Source organism: Humulus lupulus, chromosome 5 (genome assembly GCF_963169125.1).
Source record: "Humulus lupulus chromosome 5, drHumLupu1.1, whole genome shotgun sequence".
NCBI lineage: Eukaryota > Viridiplantae > Streptophyta > Magnoliopsida > Rosales > Cannabaceae > Humulus > Humulus lupulus.
The window spans coordinates 232283867-232306349 of record NC_084797.1 but is presented as its reverse complement, the minus strand read 5'-3'; the positions used below and the strand labels follow the sequence as shown (position 1 = coordinate 232306349).

The 22483-nt window shown below is 33.4% G+C and overlaps 2 protein-coding genes and 1 long non-coding RNA gene across 7 annotated transcripts; 2 read left to right on the top strand and 1 right to left on the bottom strand.

Annotated features, from left to right (window-relative positions):
• The first annotated feature begins 1052 nt into the window (after window positions 1-1052).
• LOC133778366 (uncharacterized) lies at window positions 1053-3596 on the top strand. Of its 5 annotated transcripts, none has more exons than XR_009869093.1 (3): window positions 1053-1153; window positions 2895-2933; window positions 3204-3596. XR_009869093.1 is itself a non-coding variant. In XM_062218266.1 (2 exons), the coding sequence occupies exons 1-2, from the start codon at window positions 2973-2975 to the stop codon at window positions 3505-3507; spliced, it is 363 nt and encodes a 120-aa protein (XP_062074250.1). In that variant the 5' UTR covers window positions 2968-2972; the 3' UTR covers window positions 3508-3596. The 5 variants fall into 5 exon arrangements, 1 of the variants encoding a protein (XP_062074250.1); XR_009869094.1 differs by lacking the exon at window positions 1053-1153 and adding an exon at window positions 1186-1461; XR_009869092.1 differs by lacking the exon at window positions 1053-1153 and adding an exon at window positions 1186-1465.
• Window positions 3597-10605: 7009 nt separating this feature from the next.
• LOC133778367 (uncharacterized) lies at window positions 10606-11380 on the top strand. Its single transcript, XR_009869095.1, has 3 exons — window positions 10606-10656; window positions 10754-10898; window positions 11192-11380. It is a non-coding gene; the product is annotated as an uncharacterized LOC133778367 (long non-coding RNA).
• Window positions 11381-18188: 6808 nt separating this feature from the next.
• LOC133778365 (thaumatin-like protein 1) lies at window positions 18189-19223 on the bottom strand. The gene has a single exon (XM_062218264.1). It carries the CDS (start codon window positions 19179-19181, stop codon window positions 18441-18443), a length of 741 nt encoding a protein of 246 aa, XP_062074248.1. The 5' UTR covers window positions 19182-19223; the 3' UTR covers window positions 18189-18440.
• Between the last annotated feature and the right edge of the window lie 3260 nt (window positions 19224-22483).

The following is a 22483-nucleotide window of genomic DNA, read 5'->3' as shown; positions in this document are numbered from 1 at the left end:
CCTTGACATGTTTTGTAACGCCTTGGTTACCCCAGAACAGTTACGGTGATCGATGAACCAGAAATTTGACCTGCTACCTGAATCCTTTGGTTAAAAACGTGCTCTAAGTGTTATTAACAGGCTAAGGTAAAAAACCAATAAAAATGAAAGGATATATTTTATTGAATACATAAAACTGTTCATCGGCCCATAAAATCTTTTACAAGTTATTTACAACTCAAAATGGCACTACTACAAAATTCCCTTTACGGGACACTTTTTTAGGACACACACGTAAATGCAAGTCCTTAAAAATATTTATGGAGTTTTCAGGACACTTATTGAGAGTCCTGAAAAAACACAATTTAGGACTCTCAATGAGTGTCCTAAAAAAATATGCGAGTCCTAAAAGAATCAGGGCTAAAAAATGAGTGTTTTACTTAATAATTTTAAGGACTTGCTTTGGGAGTCCTTAATACTCTTTAAGGACTCGCTTTGTGAGTCCTAAAAACAAGTGGGCTTAAAGTAATAGTTGAAATTAAATTATTTATATATAGTTAAATGTTTTAATAATTTTTTTAAAAAAATTATAAGTTGTTAGTTTAAAAATATAATTAGAAAATAAAAACTAATAATATATCATTAATATTTTATTGTATTATTTTTTCTTAATATCATTATACTTTGTATTTATATATTTTTATAATAATAACTATATATATTTTTTTAACAAACAATAATAATAATAACTAAACCCTATCAACCCTCAACCTCAACCTCAACCTCAAAATCTCACTATCTCTTGTTCTTTTCCTCAAACCCAACCAGCCCTCCTTTTTGACGGCATGCATGGATCATGGCGAGGTGGTTGGATCACGGCAGCGGGCTCGATGCAGAGGCAGGGGGCTCGGCTCTCTCACTCCTTCGTCCTCCCATCTCTCGCTCTGGCTGGGCTCGATGACGGCTGGGGGTTCAAGGGCTTGACAGTGACTGAGGGCTCAAGAGTGGGCTCGACGGCGAGTGGGGTTCTCCGAGGTGGCTGGGCTCGACGGCGCGAGGGTCTCGAGGGGTGGGATCGATCGTGCAAGGACGGGGCTGGCTGGACAGCACACGGTAGCGCGGGTTCGCAGGCTAATGTTTCTGTGCTCTTTCAAATGTGATTTCAAGTTTTCAGGTATGTTCGAAACTGTGGTCGATCTGATTTTGAATCCATGGATGTTTAAGGGTGCATAATATAAATTAATTTTATTTTTGTTATGTATTTTTGTTTGATTTTTCCATTAATATGTTGTATTTTCTTAAAACTGGCTGAGGTATTAGAAATTTAGACCATAGACATATTGAAATGAACTGAAGCTTGAAGTACTGTCGAAATTGAGGGTTCTTTCTGATAAAATTTAGGACTTTTTCATTGGATGCCTAAACAATCAGCGGTGCTAGGGAGAAGACTATTTTCCATGAATTTTTTGGAAAAAAACAATGGTTGGTATGCATTTATAAAGTAGAAATGAGGCAACTTTTAGGAAAAAAACAATGGTTGGTATGCATTTCTAAATCTATCATATCTTATTTTCCATGAATTATTGTTTTTCATTTCTCTGTTTTGGGTCTTGTTCAATATCATGCTATTTATTAAACATTATTTCTGGTTTGATTCTTGTTTGTTCAAGCTGAATTGGGTTAATGTGAGGTGTAAAAATGACACATATTTGGCCATTGATAAATTCTACGCTGTCAAATTCTGATTCTTGATGAAGAGAGGATAAAACATATGTGAATGAGCTCCAAATAATTGAGAATGTATGTCCTCTAAATAAAGTTGTGACTTTTATTTCATTTGTTTTGGTTTTTAGTCAATTGGTACCAATCTTAAATCTTACTTTGCAAGGTTTGAGAGGTTTTATTCCTAAAGCTGAGTTAGTAAATAAAATAAACAACTTTGGTGACTTGAAAGAAAATGTAACTTTAATTTTCAAGATATTTTTCTCTTCTTTTAATCTTGCGTATTTGTAGATTACTAGATTGCTTAGTTTTATTATGTTTGAGCCTCGTGATTATGACTTCTGCTGAAATATTTGTTCTGCTGAACTTAATGTATATCTTTTGTACTAATAATAGATTTGTGGTGCCAACGCTCTGAATATCTTAAGCTTGCATTATTATTTGAGGTCTGCAGTAGTACCATTAGCACTAGTTGTAGAGCTCAATTTTGTGGTGTGTCAATCAGAATAGTATAGCTTCATTGTTATTTTTATGTTTTAACTTTTCTAGATATAAAAGCTACAATATTTGCTTATGTTTATCTTATAAAAAATATCACAGGATGGGATATACACTAATGGTAATTTTGTCTCATTACAAAATGCACCACATTAAACTATACTATGATATTGGATTATGGAATGGTAGAAATGTGTAGGAATTAGTTTTTCGTATGGCATGCATTATTTTTTCCCTTTAATTTCTGAAGTCTTTTATTCTTTTTTCTTTATTTCATCATATATTTCCTTAAGAGCTTCAATTCTAAAAAAATATTTCTATAAATATTATAAGAAGATGAGAAGTAACAATGGTGTGCTCTGAGTTCTTGTGACACTAGTATTACAGGCAATAACTTATAATGTTAATTCATTTATAGGATTTTAAAAGACGAACCATAAAGATAATTGGTATGTAAGCCTTTACAGTAAAAAATTACTCTTGGACCGTGTATCCAAATTGGATCACTTAAGTTTTGATTTACAATGTAGTTAAATATATTTTTTGTTATAAATTCTATCTTCTTTTTTGCATCAACTTCATCCACTTAAGGGCTGTATCTCTTTGATTGATTGTTTGGCTGCTCTTTCAACCTTTTGAAGAATTATAAAATAGTCATCTATACATTGAGTTTGATTTTGTAATTTTGTTCACAGGAGCAGTCTCAGTTGATGTCAATGGATCATGTGAGAGGGGTAAATGTTGCAAACTTTGCTGACATGGAGCAAAGTCGTATGCTTGCTAATACATTAGCTCAGAACAATGATCCTAAATTTCATGTTTGTAAGCTATGGTGTGCTGCAACTCTATGATGCTCTTGTTTTCAACATGAAGATATTCTTCTGCACGTGTTTATTGCTTTTAACTTTCATATATCTTTTTTCCATGTCTTTTTGAGTGTGTGTGATGATACAAGTATTGATAATAATCAATCATAAATGATTCTTATATCTCTCTGTTTTCAGTTATTGCATGGGAAGAAAAGTAAAGCACGAGGTCCCTGAAGATTGGGTCTGTGAATCATGCCAAAGTGTCAGTGACTCAGTTTTGATGGAATCTGGGAAGAGAGATGAAGTTGTCACAATAGCAATGAGCAAGGGGAAATTGTCAATTTCACAACTTCATTCCAAGAAGAAAAAGCCAGTAGAAACTGGTAAAGTTAAGTTCATTCCTCATGAAGAAATCCTTAAGCTATCTTCAGAGACCTTCAACGAGTCAAGAGGTCAGAAACTAAACATTGCACGCTACTTGATCTCAAATGCCTACTAACTCTAGAGAGAATAGGTAGAGAGATGTGGATAGCATCTACATTGCTATAAAGTTTTGACTGTGTTGAAATTGATACTCATCCTTTTCATAATTACCAAAATGATGCTGCTTTATCTTCTTACACTTGAGAGTTTGAAAACTTATTCTTTCCAAGCTTAGTTAGATACAGATACATATACTTTAAAAAAAAAATTGGTGTTTTTTTAGTATTTTCTTTTCAAATTTATTTTAATACATTTTGGACACTCAAAGAGATATATTTTTTAAATCAAAATGAAAATTGTAACAATTGTGAGTAAACTTATTTATGTACACTACAATAAAAATCTAGTTATAATTTTTCATGTTCGGTGTATTAGAATGTGATTTTTCATGTTTCATGGATGATTTTAGAAAGAAATTCATGGCAGCCAATCCTTACTTTGGAAAGGCAGTGACGAGGGTGAGTACAAGGACAAGAAGAAGAAATATATGTTGTTTGACAATGAATTTAGTGTTTTATTATATTTGTAATTTTATTAGAGTAAATGATTCTTGTTTGAATGGTTAATTATTTACTTTGTAAATCTAGTTATATATTTTTTAAGGTCAAGACGATTATACTTTTAATAAGTTTTGTTATTTTAATCTATAAATTAATTTGTATATAAATGTTTCATTTAAATCATAATTTTTAAATTAAAATAACAATAAATAAATTTTTTTAAAATTAAAAATATAACTTTTAAGGGCACCCAAAGAGAGTCCTAAAAACCTTACTTAAAGGCACTCAACAAGATCTTTTATGACTCGCGGACATTGCGAGTCCTAAAAACCTTACTTAAAGGCACTCAGCAAGATCTTTTAGGACTCGCAATGTGAGTCCTAAAAACCTTAGTTTTTAAGGCTCTCAAATAGGGGACTCACGCCCTGCGAGTCCTAAAAATTTTTTTTTGTAGTAGTGTGGTCATTACTGTTTCAAATTTACAAACCCGCCGACCTACGCGGCAAAGATAGGGTAAAACCCCTAGTTCCTCTGAGAACTCCTTGGATGTGGTGGTCAAGCAGCCGCATATGTACACATCACCACCTAAGCTCTCCACTTAAGGCTGGGTGAGCTTTTCTTCCCCTTTACCTGCACCACATAGCACCCATGAGCCAAGGCTCAACAAGAAAACACAATATAGCATGATATAATATCAATAATGATCATAATAACCATTTAGGACTTTCAATCCAAAACAAGCAAGTGACAGTCGCAAAAGTCACCAAGATGGGAACATCTCTCTTTAGTCATGTGACGATAGGGTCACCGGAGCTTAACGGATAAGTGAACCTTTCACTAGCTTAAACAGGATAAGTGCATGGTGACTAGTCACCAACATAACCTTCCTCATGACCATAGAGTCATAACTCTGGAACATCGTTCCCTAGCCATGTGACAAACGGTCACCTGGGCCTTAAGCCCTAACTCTGAGTAACTAGCTTAGACTAGTCAAGCGCTTATAAGTTTCATCGACCTTAGGATCGGTCCAGAATTAATGCCTTAGAGCCATTCAATGCTGATATTGATTAGATCTAATCTTCATTCGGCCCTGTGTTCAGGACGCTTATGCCGTTTCTGACTCTTAGGTCAGTGTCCCTGACTAATCAGTGCCGTATCAAGTAAACAATATTTGCTAGCATTTAATATGCAATCAATGTCCACATTTATCAACCAACATGCTTCAACAACAATCATGCATGTCACATACACAGGGTGCAGTTTTCTTACCTTAGGTTCGAGCGAGAAATATAATAAGAACGACTCCTGAGAACGATCAACATTTTGGTTCCTTAGCGGTTACCTAATCACAACCAATTATAACCTCCATTAATGAAAATCAACATGGAAAGGGTCTTAACCTAAGCACCACTCTCGGGACCTCGAAACATGCCCACACGGTGAGTAGATTCGATTCCGGGCCTTAAGGATTGAAACCCCAAGCCAAAAACCCTTAAAAACACCCAAAACGAGACTTTGAAGGAACAGAGTTGCGCTACAGTGCTGCTCCCTAGCACCCCAGCGCTAAACTCAGAACCCCCCAAAACGCCCAAATGCCTCCTGTGTAGCGCTGTAGCGCCCTAGGGTGGGCGTTGTAGCGCTACCTCCAAACCACATACCCCCTGAAACCTCCTTCTTCAACTCCTTCGATTCTAACTCGATTCTAATGCTTCCAAATCCCATTTTTGGTGCCAAATGAACCCAAAAACCATCCTAACACACCCCAAACATCACAACCATAAGAACCCTAGCCAAAACTCCCGTTAAACCAAGTATTCGACCTAGAAATCACAACTGCAAAACAGAACTAAAACAGGGCAAACCAGGGAATTTAATGGCTAGAAACTTACCCAAAGCTCACCTTATAATGCTTTTCAATGGAGGAACACTCTCCCAAACTCCCAAGGCTTACTTCCCAAGCTTGAATCCTAAAATATGGCTCAAAAATCTCAAAGGAAATAAAGGAAATGATGGTATGGGAAGGCTCTTGAAGAAGCTCTGTTTTTCTACCTCTTTGACAGCTCAAAAATGGTTTATATCTATCCTAGGGATGAAAAGACCAAAATACCCCTAGGTCAAATAAGGTTTTCCAAAGGCTCCCAAGGGCAAAATTGGTATTCCCCACCTATCTCGTTAATCATAATTAACGTTATCCGATTCCTGCTATTCTCAATAATCCCAAACACCAATAATTCATATCTCGTTACCCTTTTGATTCCCGGCAACGTTCTAATCATTAAAATCACCCCGAGACTCACCCCGAGCCCCGAACTTAAACCTGTTATGACTAGACCACTAATCAATAATCCAAGATTGTCTCATGCCGAATAGCTCGGACACACCCACATTATAATGTGGTCTTAACAATTTATCACCGACAGGCATACAAATATACAATTATACCCCCAACGGGCCAAATTACCATCAAACCCCTGTAATTAAAATGTGGACCCACATGCATGCATTTAACATCATATTATAATATAATTCACATATACATGCATTTATCAACTAATGGCATAATTAAGCAAGTATTGCCCTCCAGCCTACTAATCCTGCCATTAAATCACATTAGGGATTTTGGGGCATTACATGTTTTTTCCACCATCCTTCTTTGACATTATGATACATTTAATGATTCATCTAGTAAGGGAAGCCAAGTTGTGTGGACCAATTTGGGTGAGATGGATGTATCCATTTGAAAGGAGTATGAAAGTGTTAAAAATTTATGTGCGTAATCATTATCGTTCTGAAGCTAGTTCGGTTGAATGTTATATATCGAAAAAGGCAGTAGAATTTTGCTCAGAATATATGAGTGGGGTTCAGGCAATCGGAATCAACAAACCATGAAATAACTCAGATGGAGTTGATAAATGACTGCGAGGGAACAGAATAGTGATCATCGTATCTAAGGTAGAATTAGATCAAACTCAATTAGTTATGATGCAAAATAATCTTGAGATTCAATCATATATAATGTAAGTAGATAATATATTTTAATCATATATATTAGAGTACTGATTTTCTTTTTGTTGTTTAAACTTTTGTGTACTCTTTTGTATGTTTTAGTGATCACATGGACTTATTACAGTCGATGATTCCAAAAAAGGTTAAAAATAAAATAGAAATGGGTTATAGATGATCATAATAAAACATTTTGTCGGTGGCTGAAGAATACAATTTTGATGAAGTTGGGAGAAAAAAATCATGCAGTGTCGACTGAGTTAAATTGCATATCTCTTGAAGCAAGCATTGATGTAATAAAGCACCAAGCTTACATTGTCAGAGGGAAACGATTTCATACTAAGTGAAGGGATGATGCTCGACTGGTTCAAAATAGTGGAGTAAGTAGAGTTGCAGAAGCTATATATTTTGCCAGTGCAAAGGATAATAACCCAATTTCAGGCACAATGACGTACTACGAGATTGTTGAAGAAATATGGGAGCTAGATTATTCATTATTTCGTATTCCTCTTCTTAAATGTTCTTGGGTAGACAAAAATATTGGAGTTAAAATTGATGAACTTGGATTCACTCTGGTTGATTTAAGTAAGAACGGAAGCAAGAATGATCATTTTATCATGGATGCCCAAGCAAAACAAGTGTTTTATATAACTGACCCAGTTAATGATAAATGGTCAATCATTTTATCAGTTCCTGAGAGGAAGTTCTCAAAAAAAGAAGATGACGATGAAAATTATGATTTATATCATGATCGTTTCATTGTTGGACAACTGATACACGAATAAGTTGAGAATATCCAGGATAGCAATATCGATGATCGTGATTATCTTATAAATGTCATCGAAGAAGGAATATGGGTCGATTGTGAATCGACCAAAAAGAAAAAAAAAACATGTTTAGTAAGTTATATAATACTTGTGTTTATTTATTTGTTTAATTCTTTAATACTTGTGATTATTTATTTGTGTAATGCATTAACATTTGTGATTATTTATTTGTGTAATGCATTAATTTAAAATTATACTAATTGATTTATGTGTTGCAGATGACAGGTAAAAGAGATGTCAATGAGCAACATCAGGGTCGTGGTAAAACAAGAATGAGTTACATGACCCAACAAAAAGCCAAAGGAATCAAGAAAGATCTTGAATGGACGATTTGGGACAACTAATAGTTGATGTGTATGCAAATATGATATCATATCTTGGATCTAGAGTACGAGCCACGATTTCTATCAACTCAGATGATTGGAGGAAGGTCCCACAAGATCTGAAAGACCATCTATGGGAGGATATCATTGTAAGAAATTATCATTATGATATTTATTTATTTCTGTGTGATATCCAAATTTAATAGTTACTTTTATTGATTATATTCTCAGGGTGGTCACAACATTCCTCAAACCTTCAAACGTGAGATTTTGAAAAAAGCTAATCATATAATGAGAGATTTTAAAAGTGAACTCACTACTGAGTACATCAAACCTTTTGCTGAAATGGGTATGATGGAAGAACTCAAATTTACCCTGAAGAAGTATAGTGATATACTTGACGAAAGAGAATGGTTAAAATTTGTATCTAGCCATCTAAGTCTAGAGTTTCAAAAAATGCATCAAGAACAAAAAGCATGTGCATTACAAATGAAGTCAAGGCATCGAACATCTCATAGATGAATGACTAATATATAAGAGAAGATTTGGTAAGTATAATTGATATTAAAGTTTAAATAATGGTTATATTATCACAACATATAACTATAATTATCTTGTACGTTGTAGAAAAAAGAACGAAATATTCAAAATCTGGAGAGGTATCAAGTTTGGCTTAGGTTGTGTGACAAAAATAAAGTTCTCGTGACAAAGTTGGACAGACAGATTGCCAATAAGATAATAAGTTTTCTACGGTTTTATAATTAACATATTGGTTTTATTTATATAAACTAATTTGACCAAACAATATCTTGAGTAGGAGGAGGTCAAAGAAAAATTGAGTCATGGGGAAATTACAGCTCAGGGTCAAGATGACATCTTGACTCAAGCATTAGGGACACCGTAACACCCAGGTCGTGTTCGAGCTGGCGAATATGATACTTTATAATAGTTATTTTATTTTAAGAATTATTTAGCTTGATTTATTGATTGACATGGTTGATTATTTTGTAGGTTCACTGCGACCGTGTCCAAAATGTTTGGAAAAAAAACCCGAAGAAAATGACTGCAAAATAGGAGATTTCTCTGCTAAAAGTTGAGATTGAAGAGCTAAAAAGACATAAATCTATAATAGAAGAGGAATTAGCTCAAAATGAGGAATACAATGAGGAAAATGATGAGTGGGAATACTATGATGAAAGACAATTTGATAATCCAAATGATAATGAAAAGCAATGCTATAAGAATCCAAATGATGAAGTCTATCGACCTGTCTCCTACGCACATGATCAATTTTATCAAGTATATTCACATGTCCCACAAATCGAAGACTATCCTATTGGTGAATTCTATCAACTTGTCCACCAAACCACACCAAATCCTTTTGATGAAGATGATCAATCAATTTATGAGTCCCTGCCACCCTCGAGCTATGAAGTGCAATTGTGTTTCGAAAATATTGACAATGTAGTGGCTAAGGGTGTTATCATTGTACCAAACATGGGTAGTCAAATTACCATCCATGGAATTATACTTGATGATTCAGTTGCGAGGGTTTGGCTTATAGATGTCTTACAAGAAGAAGCTGAGATCCCTATTCCCTTTGGTAACATACGATATGTTGGGGACGCACGAGACACATTCATGCCTTGCCCAAAAAATTTAATCGTGACTTGTCAGGTATAAAATTATTTACTTAGATGTTTAAATTTTATTTTTACATGGGTACACTATATTGATATGTTAAATGATATTATGTAAGACCAATTGACATCTAAACGCAAATTCCTATCACCAAGCCCACATTTATCATCAGCTGGGATCTCACGTAGTTGTCCTCGCTAAAATAGCTTAATCAGAACCTTCAAATTGGTTAACTGATGACCAATGGGACATAATTGATCTTAGTCTAAAATTTATAGTGAAGGGATATTATTCCATTAAAGGAATAGATGGGGTTGTATAAGTTCCCATTGACCCAGAGTTTATAGGAGATCACGAGGCTATCTTCATCACATCGGAAGACATTTATCAAGCAACCTCCATGGATAATATTAGATCCTTAGTAGGAATGTCAAAATGATCCGGTTGAGCGGGGCGGATCAGAGCTCCGATCCGACGGGAAGATTCTGATCCGGATTAAGCGGGTCGAAATGCGGGGCGGGTCGCTGCCCCGATCCGATCCGGTAGTAATTATTACGGGGCGGGTCGTGACCCGCCCCGGTAGCTTTTTTTTAAAAAAAAAACGTTTATTGACTATTGGGTTTGGTTCTCTCATCTTCTTCAGTAACGTAAACAAACACATACCCTTCACTTCTTCATCTTCTTCAGTTCAGAAATCAACCTCTGACTCGCAAGTTCTCTCTCTCACCTGGGTTCTCTCTCTTTTTCTCGTGGTTTCTCTCTCATCTTCTCTCTCGTGGGCTCTCTCTCTCCTAGGTTTTCTTATTTGGGGATTTATCAATTCATAGCCATGGATTGATAACCCAGGTACAAGAAAGGAGACCATAATGAGGTCTGTATTTTTTTTTCTATGTAGTTTATTTTAAGGTTCTGATTTGGTTTTCTTTACCGAGGTGTGAAAATGGCTTGGTGGGTCTGTATTTTTTCAGGGTCTGACTCTGGATTTGTGTTTCATGATCTCTACCTTCATGGGTATTTCAGTGCTTCCATTAAGTTACCTGCTGGAGTAGCTTCTTGGCTGGTGGAGCTACATTAGCTGCAGGGAGACTAGAGGCAGAGCTTGGGACGCTGAAGGTATATTTTTTAGGAAATTAAACAATTCACGTTCCTGGAATTAAAGGAAACTCACTATTCGTTTAGAATTTGTATGGATTAGACGAATTTTAAAGGCATGAAGGTTAATTTTTGTTTGGTGCCGAGTAATGCACTGTTATATTTGACCTGTTCAAATTGATCCATTACCTTTTTTTTATAGATTATTTTGAACCTTCTATCTTGAAACACACTAGGCATATTAGCAATATCAAATCAATGTTATTATTGTGCTGATTTATGGTGTCTAATCAACAATTTCGTTGACTTTTCAGTCCATCTCTGCATATAGTGGCCATTATCGGCCAACAGATGATCGTTTGGACACCTTTCTGTCATTTCTCAAGGAAAATGGAGTGAACCTTAATGAAGTCCAGGTAATAATTTAGTTTGACCTTACTGCTTCATTTGTGGTCTTGAAAAGCTTGATGTCATTAGTGGAAACAAGTTTGGATAATGATGAATTGTAAAAAAGATTGAACACAGTGTTTTGGTATATCTTGGTAAAGAAAACTTAATCTTGTTCCTCTTTTTTTCATAAACTATCTCCATCCTTGTTAACAAAGAATACAGTTGCTTGACAACAAAACATTAAACCTTATTAGTCAATAGTATCTACAAAATATATATACTATTGACTAATAAAAAAGTCATGTAAATAGTGGGGAGGGTCTTCTAAGGACTTGAAAAATCTATTTGATAATTCTGGGTTATAATTATGCTTGGATGATTTCGTATAATAATTAAGGACTTGAAAAATCTATATGCATGGAATTATAATTCTGGGTCATGTAAATGGGCATTGGGCTGAATGCATGGAATTACTGATTTATTATTGTGTATTATGGAAGTTTAATTTTCTTTGTTAATATTTTATAAAAGTTAGAAGAGATTGAATATCTTACATATTCATCCATAGTGAAGTAGGTTCTGAGATTTTTGTATGCTGCGGTGATAACGGAAGGTTGAGAACTTGTGTGTCTTAGTGAAGTAGGTTCTGAGAAATTTGTGTGTTGTGGTGACATAAGGTTGAAAACTTGTGTGTTGTTTGATTGTTTTAATTGATATTGAGATATGGTTAGGTCAATAAAATAGGGGAAATGTTGCTAGATGTTTTATAGATCTAGTTATCATTTTTTAAAAGTTTTTAATGCATCATTATTTTGATATATTTTATAATGTGGATGCAATGTAGGTTAAATCAAACTATAAGTATGTCAACCCAAGATGTTACCGAGTCTAATTGTGTGGATGATGTTGATTTTGTTCCTTCAACAAATATACAAGAAGTGCAATCTCTTGATAATAGAAGTGATGTGAATGAGAGTAGAGGTATAAAACGAAAGAAAACATCTCCTGCATGGGATCATTTTACATTGCAAAAGATTGATGGTGAACTAAAAGCAGTTTGCAATCACTGTGGGAGGAAATTAGTGGGAGAGAGTAGTAAGGGGACTAAACACTTACTTCTTCACATGGAAAGATGTCCAGTAAGACAGAAACAACTTGCCAAGAATCCTACCGCAAGCCCCTCAGTTACCTTCAATCTTGATCCTGAACTAGGAAGAAAAAAGTTGGCTGAAATGATCATTCTACATGAGTACCCTTTGTCGATGGTAGAGCATAGTGGTTTTATAGACTATTCGAATACTATTTCACCTATGTTTCAAATGGTGTCAAGGAATACAATTAGGTCTGACATTTTGAAAATATATAAGATTGAGAAAGAAAAATTTCGAGAAGTTTTGGAGAAAAATAAAAGTAGAATAGCCTTAACCACTGATATGTGGATGACCAATTATCAAAAGAGGGGATATATGGCTGTGACAGCTCTCTTTATTGATGACTCTTGGAAGTTGCATAGTCAGATTATAAGCTTTAGATATGTGCCATGCCCACATGATGCTCCAACACTTACAGAAACTCTAAGTTCTTGCATGTCTGAATGGAATATTGAACACAAGATTAGTACAGTGACTGTAGATAATTGTACTACGAACGATGCAATGATTCCACTTTTGAAGGAACAATTTGATTCTAAGTGTTTCCTTTTAAATGGAAAGCTACTTCATATGCGTTGTTGTGCACATATTTTGAATCTAATTGTTAGGGATGGCTTGTCTGTTATTGGCGACAACATTGACAAGATTCAAGATAGTGTTGCTTATTGGTCGGGCACACCAAAGAGGTATGAAAAATTTGAGGACACTGCTCGTCTTCTCGGAGTGACATGTACTAAGAAACTGTCACTTGATTGTGTGACAAGGTGGAATTCAACGTACTTGATGCTCAAAACAGCTTTATTGTACAAGAAAGTGTTTGAACGATCAAAGCTACGTGATCCAAAGTATAAATGTTTACCATCAGATAATGATTGGATTAGAGCTCAGAAATTATATGACAAGTTGGAAGTATTTTATGAGGTGACGTTGTTATTTTCTGGAACTAAGTATCCTACTGCTAATCTTTTTTTCCCAATGATATGTAAAATTAAGTTGAAAATTGAAGCATGGATGACATCAGATGAGTTGTTTATTAAGAATATGGCAACTCAAATGATGTCTAAGTTTCAAAAATATTGGGAAGAGATTCATGGACTTATGACTGTTGCAGTTGTTTTGGATCCAAGGTACAAATTTATGTTGATCGAATATTTTTTTCCTAAGCTTTATGGAAATGATCTATATGAGATTGAGATTGAGAAGGCCCGCAAGCTTTGTTATGATCTATTAGATGAGTATAAGTCTAAATGTCCTGATTTAAGCGAAAGAAGTCAGCAACTGGATAATACATCAGCATCTTTTTCAACAGAGGATGATCTATCTAACTATGATACATATGTTATAGTTGCATCTGGTGCAGAGAATGTGAAGTCAGAGTTAGATGCCTATTTGGATGAGAAGGTGTTACCTAGGACTGATGAATTCTTTGATATATGCAATTATTGGAAGGTAACAGGATTTAAATATCCCATGTTGAACAAGATTGCCAAAGACATATTTGCTGTGCCTATTAGTATTGTTGCTTCAGAGTCTGCATTTAGCACTGGTGGTAGACATGTGGGTTCACATCGATCGAGACTTCATCCAACTACATTGGAGGCATTGGTCTGTACTCAAAGTTGGTTGGTGAAAGACAAACAAGGTATTTATACTTATCTTTTGTTTTATATATATAACAATTTGGTCTGTATTCAAAGTTGGTTGGTGAAAGACAAACAAGGTATTTATACTTATATTTTGTTTTAAAATTTTGATAGTTAATGTTTGATATTTTTTTTCTGCAGGAGCGACTAAACTAGTCACCATTAATGATGAAGATAATGACATAGATCCAACTATGGTAATTATTTTAGTTTTTAAAATAAATCAAATAAATGATTAAACTTCTATTATTAATATTTTTGTTTCTTTTCTTTGCAGGACCCATACATAATAGATCTTGAAGATTAGGGTAGAATATCAAAGTTTTATAATTGATTTAATGTAGTTAATGTACTTTATTATTAGTATGTGTTGGTGAATTCTTAATATAATTAATGATATAATGACTTTGTTTTTAATGATATAATATACTTCATTAAAACTTTGTTTTTTTTGAAAAACTTTCATTTATACTTTAGTATTTTTTTTAATAGTGCTATGGTGTGATTTAAAAAAAAAAAAAAAAATCTTGTCGGATCGGGTCTGACCCGACCCGGATGAACCGGGTCGGATCCGATCCGATCCACTACAAAAGCCTATCGGATCGGGTCGGGTCGGGTCGGAAGTGTATTCGGATCGGGTCGGATCACTACCGGGGCGGATCAGATCCGCCCCATTTACATCCCTAATCCTTAGCTATGCTGTTTGGTATGAGGTATGTATCAATTCAAATTGAACTCAATCTGTTATGTCATAACAATCTATTAAAAGAGTTTGAATATATTAGATATTAATCCGTAGTGAAGTAGGTTCTGAGATGAAATTGTGTGTTGCGGAGATAACATAATGTTGAGAATATGTGTGTCTTAGTGAAGTAGGTTCTACAAATTCTGTGTGTTGCGGTGGCTTATGGATGAGAACATGCATGTTGTTTGTTGTATGTGTTTGTTTGAATTAGGTACTAATAGTTTTGGATATGCTATAGAAACAAAGAAACTCTGCCCAATTTTTTTTATGATATTAATTTATTAATTGAAAATGTAATATGCATGATTGATTCTACAAATGCATTTGGGAAAACATGCACCCAAATTCATGACAGTTATACAAATTTTTTGACACCGAACATCATTCTATTGACAATGATGAAAGTAAAAAAAATACGATGAATCTTATAGCCAAATGGATGATGACTATGGATAGACGAAGCCAAATTTAGTTCACTCCTTGGATTGTTGAGTAAGAACAGACTACTTAAATATTATCACTACTATGGTTGGATTTTAATCTTATAATAATTATAATTTATTATTGTTTTAGTCGACATTGGATGTTGGTTCTCGTGATGATGCGGGGGATGACCATAATTTTAGACCATTTGAAAAATCATAAATCTCCACCAAAAATGAAGGAGGTTATGGAAAAGTAAGTTTTTTTTTTTCAATTTTAATGTATGCATTGTTAATTTTTAAGAGTTGAGAGTATAATATGTACTTAATTAATTTTAATTTTTGTAGAGCATACACACAATGTTTAGAAAATGAATACACTGGTACATTTACAAAATTGTTGAGATGTTCTTGTCCAAAATAGCCCGAAATTCATGAATGCGGTTATTATGTATTAAGATACATTTATGATCTTATAAATGCACCGAATCTGACAGAAGTTATCAAGAAGAAAGTATGTTATATTTTATACTCTTTTTTACTTAAGAAAAACTAGATATAGTATTTAATCATCTAATCTATATAAACTTTTCAATTTTGCAGTAGTTTGACAAAAAGTAATACAATGTCAAAGATGATCTACTCCCACTACAAAGTGATTGGTTAGCAAGATTAATGTCATTTATTTATGAAGTCTAATTTTTCATATGTATGTAACTTTCTAACTTATTGACTTATGGAAGACTTTTCAATGGTTATTACCCATGGATGGTTACCATAGATCACTAAACTAGTAAAATCAATAATTTCAATTTTTTAGATTAATTAGGCAATAAACATTAGTTGGAAAGATAATGGACACATTAACTATTCCCATTAATTCCAAAATAATTTTTTTTCTCATGGAATGGATAAAATGAATGAATCAAGAATGAAGAATGAATGGAGAATGAATATTAAATAAAATTATTTTTTTATTCTTCAATTAATAAATATATGACCGTTATGTCATCAAGTAGCCCTTCCAAAAGTTTGAAAAAGTCAAATTTATTTTTAGAAATATTAATTAACAATTATAAATATGGACTATTAATCTTAATCCAATGATTAATATTAAAGTAACCACCATCTGTGGATATTAACCATTAAGAGTGCCCCCATTGACTTATATGTTAAATAATATTTGTGTGTTCTTATTATATATATACAAACTACTTGTATGACATGTGAATGTATATAATAATATGTTATCTTTTAATTAGATAATAATTTATCAAATTAAGTATTTTATATTATTATATAAAATTTGGGTATATAAAAGGAATTGAAAATTAGGTAATTAATAAAATTAGGCAATATAAACGAAATTGAATAATATAATAATATTTGGGTATATAATAATGATTAATAAAATTAGGTAATATAAACGGAATTGAAAATATAAAGAAACACGTCCACAAATTAAAAAAAAAACACATTTCTCCACGGTTTAGTTAACAAAATCGCAGAGAAAGAAATTCTTTCTCTGCGGTTTAGTTAACAAGACTGCGGAGAAAAATCAATTTTCTCTGTGGTTTTGTTATTACTTTTGTCTGCGGTCTCAAACACTGTGGTTCTTGATACTCCCAAAAACCGCAGTGTGTTAAGAGAAAAAAAATTGTAAAGAAAAACTTTTTTTTTGTAGTAGTGAATATATTAAGAATTCTTTTTTCATTAAAAAAAAAACTTAAAAAGAAATGGTTTCAAATTTCACAACATGGAAATCTTATCCTCAACAAAATTTTTATAAAATATAACAAAACAAGATATAAGCTTGTAAATTATAAAATGTTTCAGAAACATGGTTATTTCTATGACTAACTGTTGAAAGAACTACATATATCAATATATTATATACGTACTTAATTAATTGGTCACATGATGCTGTCTGGCTGCTGCTTTATATATTATATCTAGGTAATTTATGTATTTTGGCTACCGAACTATTCACATATACATTATTGTATCCCTGAGTTATTCAAGCCGTTAAAAATGGTCCCGAATTATTTATTGTGATGTAACCTGGGACTTTCATCCAATTCTACTCATTTTTTGTAATGGGATGATGGTGTGTCTTTTTTCCATGACATGACTTGACACATGGACATAATATCAGGGTGAATGGGAATTGTAAAGAAGAAAAAGAGAAATTGTGTGATAGTGGATCGGATTGGAGGGATAGAGGATTAACATATGGTGGTTGAGAGAGAGAGAAGTAAGAAGGAGAAAGAGGGCTTCAAACGTGTGTGTGTGTGTGTGTGTGTGTGTGTGAGAGAGAGAGAGAGAGATAGAGAGAGAGAGAGAGATGATGAGTTTTGTTTGAATGGGAGAGGCAGCTGGTTTGGTCAAAATTTTGCAAAAAGCCATAGTTTGGTTATTAATGTTCGCATAGTTTTTAATTGTTTGTTAGAATGCATATTTGCTCACATTTTCCTCTATAAACATTATTTACTTTATTTGATCAGTTTGATAATTATAAAGTTCCATCTTAAAATAAATTAATTATAAATGGAGTCAGGCATTTTCAATATTTGTGGATCATTAATCAATAATGATATTTTCATTTCAACTATACTTGCTTTTTTAGAAACTTAATTACTACTTGTTATATAATACAACTTTGATCAAATATAGCCTAGAGATCAATGAGAGGTTCCTTTTCTCATCGCATATATTGTAAATAAAGATATTGTTAAAGAATAAAATTGTACCCATAATATTGTATATTATTTGCTGTATGTCAAGAGGATAAAACTACATTTAAAAAGTCAGAGAACATATATGCATATACATGTACACACCAATATATATATTTGTTACTAAATTATTGATATAGTGTACAGTATGATCGAAACAATTTAGAAATTAATTAATACTGTATTTATTACTACAATACTTATTTATCGAGCCAAACACATATGTACTAGTAAAGCAAACAAAAAGCTTTTATTAATTCTTTTATGCATTTCATGCTGGTACAACGAAGTACAACAACAAGAGTAGTTACTAGTACTATACGTCCTTATACGTATAGCCAAAACAAGGATCTGTAAAAGCAGAACCACAACAAAACCCAATAAGCAAGTTACAAACATATATCTTTACCGAACACATGGCTATTTATATATATAAAAATAGCCGTACGAAAAAGATATATCTTACTTATAAACTTATTACTTCTTCTCACTCATATTGCCATCAACCATTTCCAAAGGAAAATTATGAGAAGACCCTCTAGGGCAAAACACAACCCTATAGTTCGTTCCACCAGGGCAAGTGAAAGTACTAGTGGGATCATCTTGTGGATAACTATAAGCATCGGGACACCTAGTCTTGAAGAACTTAGAAAAGTTGGTGGGTCCACATGACCCTCGCCCATTGTTGCAACAATATTCATTGGTCTTAAAAACCGTACAAGGGTTGTGGCAACCTCCTGGGGTTCTCAGCTCATTAGGGCATTGACCGTTGATGTCAGCGGTGCACCGAATTCCCCTACACGCGCCACTAGTGGGGCTAAATTCCATGGGAATGTTGAAGCCATCGATTACTGAAATGTCAATGAAATCCATGTTACCAAACTGGTTGAGAGCGTATTCGGCCAATGTGTTGGGAGGGACACCCCACCCTTTACACTCTAAGCTCCCACAGTCACCGGTTTGGCACCGGCCTCGGCCGCTGCCGTCGAAGTTGCAATTGGTGCGGCCCCAAATACGTGCCATGGCTGTCCCTGGCGCCACCCATAGGTTCCATGCCTGGCCCGGGTCTAGGCGGCGGCCACCGCCGGGGCTGGCAGCGGCCCAAACGGTGTATGGACAGTCATTGCGGATGTCGAAGGTGGCAGCGCGGGTATGGATAGAGAATTGAGTGAAGAGGATGAAGAGGAAGGAGAGTGAGAAGTTGGCTAAGGATAGCATTTTGATTATGCTTTTGGAGTATGGTGTGAATTTGTGTCATAATACATGGCTTAACACGTGTTTATATAGAGGTAGAGGGGTCCCATTTTTCGATATACTTTAGTTACAATTGCATTATCTATATAATAAAGTTGAGGCGGCTTCTATTTTTTTTTAAATATAGTGTGGTGGATGGCAGCTATCTTGTTGTTGACCTTGACTTGTGCCAAAAACATGGTGCTATCATGATCATTCAAGGTTACTAGCTAGGCAAATATATATAAGAAGGCTATCAAAAGTTTCATTTACATTTCCTAATATAATTAATTAAGGATATATTACTTAAATATTACCGAGATTGATTAAAAATAACATAAACAAAAAAAAAGTTCATTCAGCATTTATTTTTATCTATAAGCAACATTGTTAACTTCTTCATTCTTCTTTTTCTCGGTTTTGTAAATTTGATTTAATATTTTACGTAATTTAAAAAAAAAATTATTTCATGTTACACAACAATACAAATTATTCAGTGAACCATCAATAAACACGAAAAACTATTATTATATAAATAATAAATTTTATAATGGAAATATTATCCTCAATAAAATTTTATAAAATATAACAAAAAAACAAGATACCTTGTATATTGCAAGTTTTTTTTTATTATTAAGGCGTGAAGATCTCCTACGATTAATATTTATGTAATAATTAGCTTACTAAAGTATTTTTAAGAAAGATGTATATTTCAATGACTAACTAGTAAGAACTTTATACATATCAATATATATATATGTACTTCATTAATTGGTCACATGATGCTGTCTGGCTGCTGCTTTATTTATTTGCTTTATTAGGGCACAGTACAGTCTGGCTGCTTCGATATTTTTTACGGTTCAATGTATTTAAAAAAAATGAGGCCTGTCAGTGTAACATTTTTGTATTCACAAAAATAGTTTGGTAAAGTAGCACAATATTAGATAATATTGTATCTAAATAAATGCATGATATTCATAACATTATGACATACATGCATCTGATATTATTACCATCAATGTATACTTTCTAAGGTTGAGTCAATTAATCAATATGTTCCATATGCACTCATACCGTTATAAACACGCATTAATTATCTATTTATCTTTTTTTTTAATTAAATTGAATAAGATAATGCTTAATGGATTAAAAAAATTGAATACTTATTTTAAGTGATCATCTCTCATTTGTAGCCATATTTTGAATCTTTTTCTTTTTATACTAAATATTTTAGCTACTATTCCTGTTATATTATTTTTTTGCTTAAATATTCACAACACAGTGTACTTTTTAAGTATTATAATGAGAAATGTACTTATAAAAATGGGTAATATTAAAATAAATATATTTAGTGGCTAATTTTAGTTGATTAATCTTAAAAATAGGTGCTTTTCATAATTAGGAGTACAAAACTTGTAATAAAAGGTGCCTGGATTTTTATTATTTTTATGAAAAAGAAAAAGAATATTACAATTTTTTTTATATTTTTAACTTAGAATAATTTGTAATTGTGACTATATATAAAAAAATTATATTATAAAAAATATTATTATTTATATATTAACTAAAAAAATTTATTCAAATTTGTATATAACGTATAGTCCTATCGGAATTTTCTGATAATAAGAGATCCTTTTAATTTTTCAATATGGATATCATGATTTAAAAATAAATAAAAAATTGCAACATGTATAATATGTGCGAGTGTAGATCACTTATCATCATAAATATATATATTTTAATAAAAACGGAATGACCATTTAAAAGAAAATTATAAGTTCCATCTCATGAACTCAAGCATAAAGACGTGGAAATTTTATCTTTTCTTCTTGTCCTTCAAAAAAAAAAAGCTATATACAGACGTCGTACTACAGTTTCTCTTGTTGACAATGTTGTCATTTCACTCTGATTTTGATCTTATATAGGATAATGTTTCACATATTCTTATTTGGTGGAAAATCTTATTATGTATTTGACATGATTTGACATAAACTCGTTATAATCGTTGCGTGTGTACAAAATTTATTTTAGAGGACCTCTTAGAATTATTATTATTATTTCTCTAAAAAAACTTTTAAATTAATTACGATCTATATCTATATCAATGTGATCTTGGCATAAAGCAAACATGGAGAAGTCAACAATTTTAATTAACTAGATAGAAAAGAAATACTTTTTTATTATTATATTATTATTTTGGTGCTATAAGAATATTCCAATGAGTTGTATAATATTATTAATTATATCGAGTATACATGTTTTGTCCCAATCACATAAAATACATAGAGTCTCATACTTAGTCTCGTTGTTCGATGCCTCAAAGCCAAACCTTAGCCGAACCCATCGGGGTGATTAGAATGATTCCTGCCCTCGATCCATTTTCATTAGAGGACTTATCGACGTAAAGTCTCCACAACTTGCGGGCTGGCGTTACGACTTCCTCGTTGGAGATCTCTGTACACTCGACAATGAAATTTGCCAAAGTCTGTCCTTTGATCGTTGTTCTGGGATGATATAGGTGATCTCGAACTGTTCAAGCTCGACAGCCTATTTTAACAATCTCTCAGAGGTCTCAGGCTTGGATAATACTTGTCTTAATGGTTGATTAGTTAACACATGGATGGGATGTGCTTGGAAATAGGGTCAGAACTTTCGAGATGCATGCATTAGGCTCAAAGCCAGTTTCTCCATCAATGGGTATCTCGATTCTTCCCCCAACAACCTCTTGCTGACGTAGTATATGGGATTTTGTATTTTCTTATCCTCCCGCACTAATCACATGATCGGTTGTGGTGAGATATAAGTATAAGACTTCCCCTGCGATTGGCTTTGACAAGATCGACGATTCGGCGAGGTATTTCTTAAGGTTCTGAAATGCGAGTTCACACTCGTCTGACCATTCAAACTTCTTGCTCCCTCTCAAAAGATTAAAGAATGGTAGACACCGATCTGTAGATTTCGAGATAAACCTACTTAAGGCCGCCATGCATCAAGTTAGGCTCTGGACATCTTTATTTTTTCAAGGTAAGGGCATGTCAATTAACACTTTGATCTTGTCGGGATTAGCCTCTATACCCCGAGCATGCACTATAAATCCCAGAAACTTACCCGAGGATACTCTGAATGAGCATTTTTATGGGTTAAGTCTCATATTGTATTTTCGGAGCACCGTAAAACATTCGGCGAGATTGTCTACATGGTTACAGTTATGTTTGGACTTGACTAACATATCGTCCACATAAAATTTCATGTTATTTCCTATCTGATTAGTGAACATTCTATTCACC